This window comes from Lagopus muta, chromosome 19 (genome assembly GCF_023343835.1).
Source record: "Lagopus muta isolate bLagMut1 chromosome 19, bLagMut1 primary, whole genome shotgun sequence".
In the NCBI taxonomy this organism is placed as follows: Eukaryota; Metazoa; Chordata; class Aves; order Galliformes; family Phasianidae; genus Lagopus; species Lagopus muta.
In genome coordinates this window covers 6,764,975-6,777,002 of record NC_064451.1, presented here as the reverse complement: position 1 = coordinate 6,777,002, position 12,028 = coordinate 6,764,975, and the positions used below count along the sequence as shown (strand labels likewise).

General features: G+C 46.9%; 1 protein-coding gene across 2 annotated transcripts; it reads right to left on the bottom strand.

The window, feature by feature from the left end:
* Positions 1-1,080: 1,080 nt before the first annotated feature.
* Positions 1,081-12,001, bottom strand: CEL (carboxyl ester lipase). Of its 2 annotated transcripts, none has more exons than XM_048965851.1 (11): positions 11,815-12,001; positions 5,708-5,858; positions 5,359-5,481; positions 4,601-4,798; positions 4,385-4,515; positions 3,980-4,087; positions 3,521-3,638; positions 2,903-3,089; positions 2,178-2,381; positions 1,817-2,014; positions 1,081-1,330 (listed from the first exon to the last, which is right to left on the bottom strand). In XM_048965851.1, exons 1-11 carry the CDS (start codon positions 11,827-11,829, stop codon positions 1,153-1,155), a joined length of 1,611 nt encoding a protein of 536 aa, XP_048821808.1. In that variant the 5' UTR covers positions 11,830-12,001; the 3' UTR covers positions 1,081-1,152. The 2 variants fall into 2 exon arrangements, with proteins under 2 accessions (XP_048821808.1, XP_048821807.1); XM_048965850.1 differs by lacking the exon at positions 11,815-12,001 and adding an exon at positions 6,360-6,433.
* Between the last annotated feature and the right edge of the window lie 27 nt (positions 12,002-12,028).

The following is a 12,028-nucleotide window of genomic DNA, read 5'->3' as shown; positions in this document are numbered from 1 at the left end:
TCGGGCATCCTATATCCAACGCTGCACCCTATTCATCCCATAGCCAACGCTGTCCCCTGAGCATCCCGTACGCGGCTCCGGCAGGCGCTGGCAATGGGCCGCTCTCGTAGCGCCCCCTGGCGGGCATAGCGCGCACTGCAGTGGAACCTTCCCAGATAAAGAACAGAAAGCAGCTGATGAAGTTCTGGTGAGTTCTGCACAGGTGAGTTCTAGTTCCTCTGGCCTTGGGCTTCACGTTGGTCACGTGGCTTTAAGTGTTTCTCTCCGCGTTTTTAAGAATATTTGCAGTGTTTTTTCTGCCTGAGCAGAAATTCTTACCCAAAAGCAGAGTGCCTGCAACGTCTCTCCTTTGTTTGCATTACATTTATAAGACCACGGCTATCTTTGAACTTTCCTTTCATTCCCCACCAAACCAATCTGACTGTGCTCACTGAACACTGGAAAATTACTAAGTGGAAACAGATGAAGGGTAAATACCCTTTGATACAGCAGCCAGGGTGCTGTGCACCAAAGCTGCATGCAGCTGGCCATGGGCACGGGGAGGATGTTGGTATGGGACAAGGTTGTGGGCATCCATGGTGTTGTAAAGTTGGGAATAGCTCCAGGTACAAATCCTGGGTGACAAATTCTGATCCTCTTCTTTATTCCTTGGTTCAGAGCTGTAGCTCACAGCCTGGCTTGGTCTTTGTGAAGCAGAGACTTGTGGCCATAAACCAGTGCAGAATAACCTCCTTGCATTTATTATTATTATTATTATTATTATTGCTAACTGGGGAACATTTCTCTAAGAGATTTGTGTGCATATATTATAATTATCTATGAGATGTTTGTTATAAGTGTGGATGATTAGAATCCGGCAATATCCAGAGGTACAGATCAGGATTGGGTCTGTCCTGATAGGGATCATGCAAGGCACAAGCAAAAACAAACCTTGAGCCAATGATGCACTGATGCATCATTAATTGACCCACTGCTGTCAGGGGAACATGCTTTGCCAAGAGACTAGATGCTGCTTCCTGCCTAACTGTAGTGATAGGGAGTAAACCGTGATGACAAAGACATTCAGAAGCCAAAATGCCTCAGTTGCAATCAAGCCTTTAATGAACTCGGTCTGTCTTTAAAAGGTGGTTTTGCTTGGAGCAGCTCCACAGTCTAGGATGCCTTTGGCAGATTTAGATAGACCGAATTCCAGTAGTTCACATATTGGGTTCTCAGATTCTTTTTCACTGAATCAGAGTTTATTTTATTGTTGATTTCCAGGTAGTAACCACCCTCAGTGGTGTAGGCCGGCCAGGTAACAGGCACCTTTGAATCCCCACTGTTGGGGTCACTGGGAAAAAAGAAATAGAAGTTTAGTTTTATCATGGCAGATTTGTGTTCTCTGCAGATCTTATCTGTGCTCAAGTAAGGCTTTAAGTGAGTGCAAGGAGAGACTTTGAAATTTAGACAAATGATAGCAATTCTGCCTGCTAGGAGCAACTTGCCAACCTGCATTCTCCCCCTTTGTTTCCCACTAGCACTGGCCCTGGCTGCACAGAGCAAACTGAACTCCTGCCCCAACTCCAGGGTTCAGAAAGAAATGTCATCAGAAATTTTAAGCAGAGATCACAAGTCCTGAAAATGCTTCTGCTGTTCCCAGGTGTTCTTTGGATGAGGAAAGCTCAGAGCAAACTCTAGCACTGGGAGACATAGAGCCAGGTTTGCAAAAGTACAGAGGGCACTCTGCTTTTGAGAATTGCTTCTGAGAAGTTAATAGACAAAAGCAACAGGTTGAAGTGCTGCAGCAAGTTCCAAAGGTGGAACCAGGATCACTTACCCAGTCTTGGCAAAATTGGTCCAATAAGCAATCATGGCAGATGAGACTTTCCTGTGCTTGGGCAGGTAGCCTAGAGGGGTGGCAAAGGGTTTCCCAAACACGTACTGCAAATCATCAGCATGGTCTGCCCCTACCCAGCTTGGATAGATGGGCATTCGAGATGGCTGGGAGAACAAATAGCTGTATGTCTTGCCAGTCCTGGGGAAATAAAATAGACTTGATAAGCAACTGTGAGTGGGGAGCAGGAAAAGGAGTGTGGATTTGTAACTATGCTCCAAACACTGATGGAGCCCTTCATGCTGGGAGTAGCATTTTGGTTCCCAAACAAACTCTGAGCTCCTACCAATGCTGTGCTCCTCACCGGGCATTCTGATGGTGCAGGTTTAGTGCCCACTGCGTGGGAATCAGGAAAATGTAGTCGGTAATCAGGTCCACCACTGTTTTCTTCATGACTTCTTGCCCTGGGTTGTCACCCCATGTCTCTGTGTAGAGATCGTACGTCAGGGTGGCTGCTCTCTCACCCCTCTCTGCAGTAAGTCCTTCGACCAAGTCAAAGAACTCGCTCCTGAAAAGACAAGAGGTGTGAGATAATTGAGGACCAGCAGCTCGAAGAGGAGTGTAGAAGTTGTCCCAGCTCCCTTTGATGTTTCACATCCAACACCTGTGGTTGGCAACTGTTTGGTGAAGTAAAAGCTGGGAGTTTCAATCCAGGTCTTAGATGGAGAGACACAACCTTTTCAGCAGAACCGCTTGGGTTCCAAATGGGCCATAAGCTCTTTTAGTCCTGAAAGAGGGGTCTTATGGCCAGGCACCCAGCATTTCTGCATGAACACACTCCACACAGAGAGCATCAGGGCTGCCATGCTTGTCTCTACTGCTGAGTTCAGGGGTATCTTAAAGATATTTGGGAAGGCTTCCCCACTAAATTAGATCATTTTCTTGAAGGCTCTGGGCTTGGCAACACATGCCTTGGGCACCCCAGCTTGGAGTGACATCCTGTGCTGAAGGTAGTGCCCCTTCCAGTCTTTGGTGTTTGGGAATATGTTAAAGTTTCTCTTGATAAGGGTTTTAGGAATGTCTTCTTACGCAGTCATTTTCCCTAATGGACGGTTGATAGCAGGTATATCAACGCCAGCAAATATATGTCCATCCATGTCATTGACCCCAGCAATGTAGTCAATGTCAGCAGCATTGGCAAAGAGGTTTTCTGGCAAGTCAGGGAGAAAGTCTCCATCAACAACGGGAGTGATGGTGAGTGTATGAACCACGGGACCTGCAGCAGGAAGCAAATCCAGAATCTGTTAGGAGCATGGAAAAAACAGCTGTGTGGCCTGGCGTATCTTATTTGCTTAAGAAAAAAAAAAAGATGGATGTTGTCAGTTTGTTGTTGTTTGTAAGCTGTATTCTGGAATTCCTCTTGCTGCTTTCATGAAACATCGCAGAACAGAAAGCTAGTTGTTCTGGAGCTAAGGCACAACCCCTAGACAACTGATCTGCCACCACTGCCATTGCACAACCAACAGCATTCACTCAGCACAGTGTGCACCTGTCTGTGAAGGAGTGACTGCAAAATCTGTCATTGTTGTCCCCTTACTGAATGACACAAGCACTGTTTAAATACTTCTGGCAATCACCCCAGTACCCCATTGAAGGCTTAGTGAACTTTTTGTGCATGGAGGACACAGCATAGGCTGGGGAACATACCAGACAGGGAGGTCAGTTCCAAGTGGAAGGCCAGTGTCACGTCTTTGGGGTCAGTGGCACGGATGCAATTGGCCAAGGCTGTGGTGTCATCTGTGGGGCAGCCCACTTTCTCTCCAACCTGCAGAAGAAGAGAGACAAAGCTCATGGCAATACTCTCTGAAGCCAGGCTGCATTCCCAGCTTCCCAGAGGAGAACTTGGTTTTAATCTCAAAGATTCGTGTTTCCAGAGCTCTGTGTTTGGCAGCGTGGCTCCTGCTAAATCCCATACTTGCTATGCTCTTTTCTATGAAATCTCATTTTTTTTTTTTGTACCCTCAAGTAAGACTTCAGCTTCAGGATTGCTGCCTGGAGTGACACAGCCACGATCCAGCCAGCCCAGGTAGGTGTGCAGGCCACTAACTGTCCCGTGTGCCAGCTTCCCTCTGTGGGTTGGGGTCCCTCTGCAGAGGTGCACATTACCTTTTTAGCCCAAGTGAGTGGGTCGTCTTGGATGACCCAGCTGCACAAACCGACACCACTTTGGCTGATGGCTCTCTTGAACAGACCGGCATTCTTTGGGGACAGCATCTGCAGCACAAAATAGCACAAAATAGAGAGTTTCATTCATGAAAGCATGAAGAAACAATTCCATGCCAGAGCTGGATGATCCCCCTCACAATTTGTACACAAGGTCCAGGGAAGGAGCCAGCTCTTGTTATACTCAGCAGTTGAAGTAAAAAGGTGGTATGATGAGAAGGAGAGAAGAGGAGGAGAGCAAGGGGGTATGGCATGCATGGAAGAAAGCATCAGAGTGCCAAGGGGGCTGGTTTGCCCATTTGCAGAAATGAGAAGCAGCTATAGTGTGGTCTAACAAGGACAACAGACCTGCAGGGAGACACTAGCAGCACCAGCTGACTCCCCAAAGATGGTGATGTTGTCTGGATCCCCTCCAAAGGCCTTGATATTCCTCTTCACCCAAGCAATAGCCATATGCTGGTCCTTCAGCCCATAGTTCCCTGAGCAACAGAGGGTACCCACCATTCATTCAGGGCAAAGGTGGGGAGCTGGGCAGGGTCCCCTAAGAGGGAGCAACTGTGGTACCTGGCATGTTTTCGTCTCCAGTGCTGAGGAAGCCCAGGGGCCCCACACGATAGTTGAAGGTCACCACAATCACATTGCCCCGCACAGCAATCTCCTCACCATCATAGAGGTAATTGTCAAGGAAGTTGGCTCCCTGACCCCCTCCAAGAAGGAAGGCACCGCCGTAGATCCAGATCATCACTGGCAAGTTGGTGGAGACTAGGAGGTGAGGAGGAAAAGCAGCATGAAGCACTACACAGCCAGAAGGTGCTGCCTACTTCCATGCCCATTCACTGAGCACTGCTCCACTTGGGCATGAACCTATTGGGGCTGACACAAATGCCCCTGTCATCTTCATTGTCATCTTACCCCACCACAGGAAGAGCATTGGAAAAGCATTCCCAGGACAACAAACCTATGTGGGCTTTCCCTATTGGCTGACATCCCATGCAAATTACTCTCTTTTCTTGACAAGAAAAGAACTTTTATATCTCTACTAGAGTGTAGGACAGTCATTTGTCCAGAAAGGGTTGTCTCCAATTCAAGGACATGATGCTTTGTGATAGCCTATGGCCAAGAAAATCTCTGCTCTGTAGAAGAGGCTGCAACTCCCAGTGGAATGCAGCTGGGGAACAGTGGCTGAGATCTCTCCTACCTTTCCCACTGAAAACCAGTGCTGTGCTCGCTGTGGAAACGTAGCTGTTGAGGGATGCCCCAAAGCAGTTGATCCACAGAAGGCAACTGAGAATCTCCTCCTCAGGTCTTTGCCAAACACATACCCTCTTTCCTCCCTTGAGGGATCCAGATGTTCAGATAGAGACAGTCCTCTTCCCCACGGACATCAGTTTGTGCAACCGTTGTCTGCATGCAGCGACTTTTAAATTCTGTTGTTTCCAGTGTTCCTGAGAGAAGAAAGGGAATACAACAGGTCCTGGTTAGAGGTGTCAGCTATTTTGGTTGTAGGTTCTGTCCACCCATCTTCCCCTCTGTAAGTCTGGCAGGAGCAACAAAGCCTCCCCATCCACTGTTACTGAGCGAGTGGGACCCTTTCCCGTGTGAACTAGCTCCTGCCAGCAATGGACTAAAGAGACAGAAGTTAAACAAAATAAACCCAAAGCTCGATCTTACCTTCCCAGCCAGGATGAGGCTGGGGGTCGTACAGTGTCTTTGGTGGGGCAGCAAAAGGGATCCCTTTGAAGATGTCCACATAGCTCCCCAGGAGTCCCCGTCGTTTATTCTTGCCTTTCACAAAACCTCCCTCGGTGAGCACCACACCAAGCTAAACATGGTACCATCGAGAAGAAAGTAAATCCCTTGCAATCCTTCACGACTGAGGCTTCTCCTGTTACCAGCACCCACACCTTCCCATGGCTGGAGGATCCCCCAGCACAAAGCGACTCACAGCCCCCTCCCCCCAGCCATCCTGGGATTCCTGGTGGGAAGCCCACAGGTAGCTGCTGCCAGCGATGTGCCCACACCAATGTCCTTCATGTTGCCCTTCGGAGCAGACAGCCAGCAGCAATATCTCTGCTCTTCCATGTGTACATGGTAGACTGTGAGAACCTACAGCCTTAAGATTTAAGCCAAGCCAGATCTGATAAAGAACTGTGCAGGACGCTATTGTGAAGACACCAGGGACAGCCTTTTCAAGAACAATACCCTGCCTTTGCTGTCACTGTTTGCAGGCCTTTTTCATGAGCAGACATTGGAGAAATTTGCTCATTCAGGCAAGAACAGGGAAAAAGTCTTAGGAAGCTGTAAGAAATGCCTATGTACTTACTGTCGCAGCCTGTGCCACCCCGAGGCAGCAGCACAAGGCAAAGCTCAGAGTCACCCAGCGAGCCATGGTGTGCACCTGAGGAGCCTGCCTCCAAACACAGCCCAACGTATGTATATATAGGTAGCAGTGCGGCTATGTGCCAGTGCCATTACGCAGTTTTTGCTCTGAGTTGTGCTGCGTAAGTCCTTGTACGTAAATAGGCCAAGGCTAAACCTTGGCTGAGGGAGGCTGGTGTCACAGTGTGGGAGCCCTGCAGGTGTTGCTTCTATGGGATGAAGGCCATCCACGTGTAAAGAAATATCTCAATCAAAATTCAGATAGTGAAAGAGAATTGAACGCAACGGCCTGGATTTGGAATCCTGCTGTAATTCAATAGGCCACGCTAACAGTATTATACACAGAACTTCACAACCAAAACCTACAGAGGAGCCAGCAAGTAGGACTGCAACCACCTGGAGGAAGTCAAAGAAAAGGGCTGCATGCAGTCCTTTCCTACACAGCACACAAGGGCTGAGTGCCCAGCCCAGCTCAGGAACATGGCACGTACTTTTCTCAGCTCTTCCTCCACCTTCCTGTCCACAGGATTGGTGCACACTTTCTTCCAGGTCCGTGCAACAGCATCCAGTGGTTTGCTTGGGACTTTTTCATCATCAAAGTTCACAAAGATGGCATTGCTGGGGTAGAGGACTGGGTTTGCTGTCTGCCTATGGCACACACAGGCATGTGGATTTCATGGGAACATGCAAAAATGAAGTCTGTTTTCCAGATAACTGAGGAGAAAGGATCAAGCTGTATGAGCAGTGGGTTTTACTTTGGCCTCAGCTCCTCGTGGATTTTGGAATCATGTACTTGTAAGCTGTAACTTAAAGACTTCTGTGATAGCACTGAGGAAGGGAAATTCCAGTTAAAAAAACAACACCATCCAAATGGCCAAACTACCTCTAGTTGTCTGATGAAAGTTTTACCCTGTACTACCAGAGAGAAACCCCCCCATGCAATTGATGCTGATTTGATGAGATGGATTTGTTACACAAAAGGCTGCACGCTTCTGTTTTTGCTCCACTGTAACTCCTGGAGTTCAGCAGGGTACAGGGACAATGTAAGATGGAAATGCAGTTATGATATTTTTTTTTCCCTTCTAAATGCTGATAAAGGAGTGCAGTGAGAAAAACAAAAGCTGTTTCTTGTGGGAGATTTCACAGAATGTTCTTCAGGCATAAGTGACCATGGGCCTGGAGGGAACAGATCCAGTGAATGTGGTCAGAGGAACATATGGCATTGACTTCTCATAGCCTCCACACAGCTCCAGCCCATGGCAGTGGCATCACTCCAAAATCTCACATTGATCTTGCTGAGACTCAGGAGCCTGGGTAGGGATTCCTGCTGCAGGGTCACCCCCTGCACTGTTCCCTCCTCTGGTTGGGGCTGAACTCCTGGCCCTACGAAGGCACACTTTCCTGTTTCTCACAGTGCTCCCCATCATCAGGTACCCCATACATAGCAGAGTTTGGGACAGCTCTAGCCAGGGCTTTGGTAGTGAGTGTGTATTTGTGTTACAGCTGCTGGTTTTCCTGCTCATCCCAGCAGTACAGGCAATAGAATTGTTCATTGTGGTATGGGGCAGAAGCAGAACTGCCAGCCCTAAACGTGCAAGAGTCCTGATCCAGCCTCCCTCTCAAAAGTGATGAGCCTCATTTGGATACTGTGATATATATATATGTGTGTGTGTGTATGTACATATAAAGAATGATTGACTCTTTATTTTCAGCCTGTAGGGTGCAGTGGCACTACATTTTCAACGCTCTCCCTGCAAACAAATGTCTTCATCTCTTAGCTCTGACACTCAAGCTTTAAGCAATACAGCTGATTATCATTAGACTTGAGAGGAAAGCCTCCAGACCTGTGAGAGCAGGTGGCATAACTGCAAAGGGAAATGCTTTAAAAGGAGACAGATGTGACTTCAACTGTGTGTAATTCAGGTGATGTTAATTCATAGAATCATAGAATGGCCTGGGTTGAAAAGGGCCATAGTGATCATTTAATTTCAGCCTCCCTGCTACCGCTCTGTAAGTACCTAAACTAAAATCCTGTTCCCTTTAGGAGCCCATAGGAAAGAGGCAAGGAGTGCTTTCTTTTCTTTTCTATGATCACAGGTCTGTTTAAACCCTGGGGAGAGGTTGGCAGATGAGTGGGTATGAGGCAGTTCAGTACTTCATGGTTGCTTTCCTGAAGGTTTTGCTTTACTCTTGCCTTGTCAACTGTTGCCCTGGTGTCCCATGGAGCAGCCCCCTGAAGCAACACACTTTTGCTCTGATTCATGTCTTTTTGAAGACGTAGTAAGTGGCTTCAGTGGGCTTTATGAACTGTGATTTCACATTGGTGTGAATACATTAATATTCACAAAGAATACACAAACCCGTAGGGAGGTAAGTCAGTCCTCCTTACTTGTAGTTCAGTACTGAAATATGTGCATATGCTTCTTCTCTATGTTTTCTGTTGTAGCATTTAATCTAGTGGAGGGGTGCATCTCTGTCTCACAGATGTTGGAGGACCCACTAGCTTGAGATGTTCCATAAATGTGACATGAGTGCTCTGTGAATTGCAAACACTTGCAAACATGGCATTTCTGGAAATAGTGGGCTCTGACTGGAATATCTGGGCTGAATGCTATTCAGAAGTACTACATTTTCTGACTGATCTCTAGCTGTTAAGTGTTTGACAACAGGCTTCTGAGCCGTTGAAAGTGTTGGTTACGGTGAACAAAAACTCTTTTTGAAAGTAGTTTGCCTGGTAGAACTTAATTTCAATGTAAAACAGGATGGATTCTTTAGCTCTCAGTGATGCCACGAGGGCTCCATATCAGCCCTGTGCAATGCCCAGATCACAGAGGGTGGAATGTGCTTCATTTCCTTACATGTGTGTTCTCACTTAGTAATATTTTAAGGAGTAAGGACGCGGAAAGACAACTATGTTTTATATTTTTATTGCTACACTCCACAAAAAGTCTATCAGGCATTTCAGCCCTTATGCCATGCGATTTCACCAGCTTTTATCTCCCTTCTTTGAGCTGCAGCTTTTCCCCCGCTCATCTTTGTAATCTGACATTGTGATTTGTTCGCTTGTATGCTTGTTTTTCTCCTCAGAGAAGATTTGCTGAATCATTGGGGAGGAGGCAAGGGTTGTACGTGCAGCTGGTGGGCCACGATAAAGCCGTGGTCGCATCCAGCCATCAGGGTTTGCAGATGACAGCCGTTCAGTTGAAGGGTCTGAGTCACATTCCCTTCGGAGCTAAGATTGCTGGGGACTTGGGAACTGAGGAAGTGGGGCTGGGAGCTAATACCAATGACTTATTTTTGGGACACAGAATGAACTGTAGATTCTGATAACTACATTTCTTTTGTTGCATCTCCTGAAAATTTATAATGATGCTGTGAGAAAGCTTGCAGACAAAGGCTTAATCCTTGCCGACTGTTGTCGGGGGGAATATTTATAGGTGGAAAATTAATAGGGGGTAGGAAGATCACAATGCTTTAATGCTCTGTGCATTTTCTATGGGATTTATTTTCATAATGCCAGGTCCCATCCCAGCACATGTGCAGCAATTCTACCTTGCTCTTATCTGTTGATCTCAGGGTATGTCTGTGTTGTTATCCTCATTTTGTGGTTGGGAATCCTGAGACAGAGAGAAGGATAGTGACTGGCTTGGATCAGCTGACAGCAGCAAAGATAGGAGAAAAGTCTTTTTTGTTTGAGTTTCATGTTCATCACTCTTCGTGATGCCTCAGTATTAAAAAATGGACTTGCAGTTTCTAGATGCTCACACCTAGGAGTTTATTGAGCCAATTGATTTACAGACAAGCCACTACAGGCTGGATCTAAATAAGGCACTGGGGCAGGGATGTGTGAGTGACACAGTGGTTCACCATGTCCATGCCCTCAGGATGGTGTCTTTGAAAGAACAGGAATGCATCATCATCTGACTTCCCTTTCCCCAGCTGAAGCAAGAGATAACTTCTATTATATAAAGAGAAGAAACCAGCAGTCTTGGCCACTGCTAAAAATCCCACCAAAGTTCTTAATATAGAAGAGCCTAGGATGTAAGATAAAGTCCCATTGCTTTAAAACTCCTCAGTGAGAAAGTAGAATCAACAGTAGGTGGGTTTTTTGATTTGTTTTTAACTCGTAAGCCTTGATGAGAAAGCCTTGAACCTCAGAAGTGCATTGGCCACTGCTAAGTGTGGATGTTGTACTTAGAGCTTGGTTAAGAGCCCTTGATGCACCGAGGAATTAAATGGCCGTGAACAAGCTCTCTGCCTGGAGAGCAGTAGACTACAGACTGGAACAGAATCAGCTGTGAGAAACATGGCCTGAGAGCAGTGCACAAACCACAAGAGTGTGACTCATCCCACGTAACTTCAGATATCTGCTGTGCTAGGTTCCCTTTCTGATCAGTGGGAGAACAAGGTGCATTAAGGACAGAACTTCTCTGTCCTATTTTAGATGCATACTTTAGGAGGAGCTGGATCGTGCTCTGTGTGCATGTATTTATATATATGTGTATATGTGTATATATATATATATACACACACATATATATATATATATGTATATATATATATGTATATGTAATGTTACTTGCCATAAAGGGAGCCTTTGAGTGACTAGCTCATGTAGAAGATATCTTGTCCTACAATGTTGCTGTCTCCAGCCCTCTATGATATCCAACGTACTCACTTGTTGGCAGGTAGCATGTTCTCGTGGGACAGGCTCAGGGCTTTTACTTGAGCCATCTCTCAGCAAAATTTCCTGACACAGACAGGACCTGAGTCCCCTGTTTCAACCAAAAGACCTGAAGATGAGCCCAATGCCCTGCATGCAGTCCACTACTATGAGCAGTGATGCGGTAACAGTACGGTTGGAGGGGCTGTAGGAATGCAGTGTGTCTAAGCTCATGGTCTTACACTATTTCTATCCTGCATGGCACATCCTCAGCAAGGAAACCAAGGAGGAAATGTTCTGTGCAACAATTCTTTTACCCTCTGTCATGACTGAGGTGTGCAGAAACGGAGTTCATCCAAACATGGGAGAGTCTGCTGTATAGATCTGGGTATTGCTGCACTAAAGCTAAGTGTGAAAGGATTTGCTGGTCCATGCTTTTGCTGCTCAGAATGGATGAGAAGGTTTTTCTTCTATTTACGTGTTTGTTTTCCTAAAGGGAAAACAAAACAATTTTTTGTATGCTGAAATTTGGTGCCTTAGCGTTAGCCTGAGCTGCTGGAGTTCAAGCTCCAAGCTCAAGGCTTGATGGCAGCCTTCTGAAGGATCACCTTGTGCAGTAAGCATCCAAACTCCTGAGTCCGACTCTCCCCTCTGGGCAACGTTCCTAGGAAAGCTTTCCCCCTCACCTTCCCTCAGGCCTCTATGTCCAAATTTGCAACTTTCCTACTGCACTTACCGGTGTCATTTGCATGGACAGGGCTCGTGGCTGGGAGCAGCAGGCTGACAGGTCCTTCCTGCCAATCTGTCTGCTCTTCAGATGAAGTGGTTGGAAAGTGCTCACTCTCCAGTTCCCGCTTTGGCTTAGGCGCTCCGATAAGGCTGGGGCTGTTCTATCTGACCCCGGGAGCTGTTCCCCCTCCCTAACAGGCCCACTTTGCTGGCTGACAGTT

Coding starts and splice junctions, on each gene's coding strand:
- CEL (XM_048965850.1), bottom strand. CDS start 6,425: ATGGCTCGCTGGGTGACTCTGAGCTTTGCCTTGTGCTGCTGCCTCGGG. Junction 2,382..2,902: donor CCATTAGGGAAAATGACTGC/GTAAGAAGACAT, acceptor TTGTCTTTTCAG/GAGCGAGTTCTTTGACTTGG. Junction 1,331..1,816: donor ACCAATTTTGCCAAGACTGG/GTAAGTGATCCT, acceptor CTTTTTTCCCAG/TGACCCCAACAGTGGGGATT.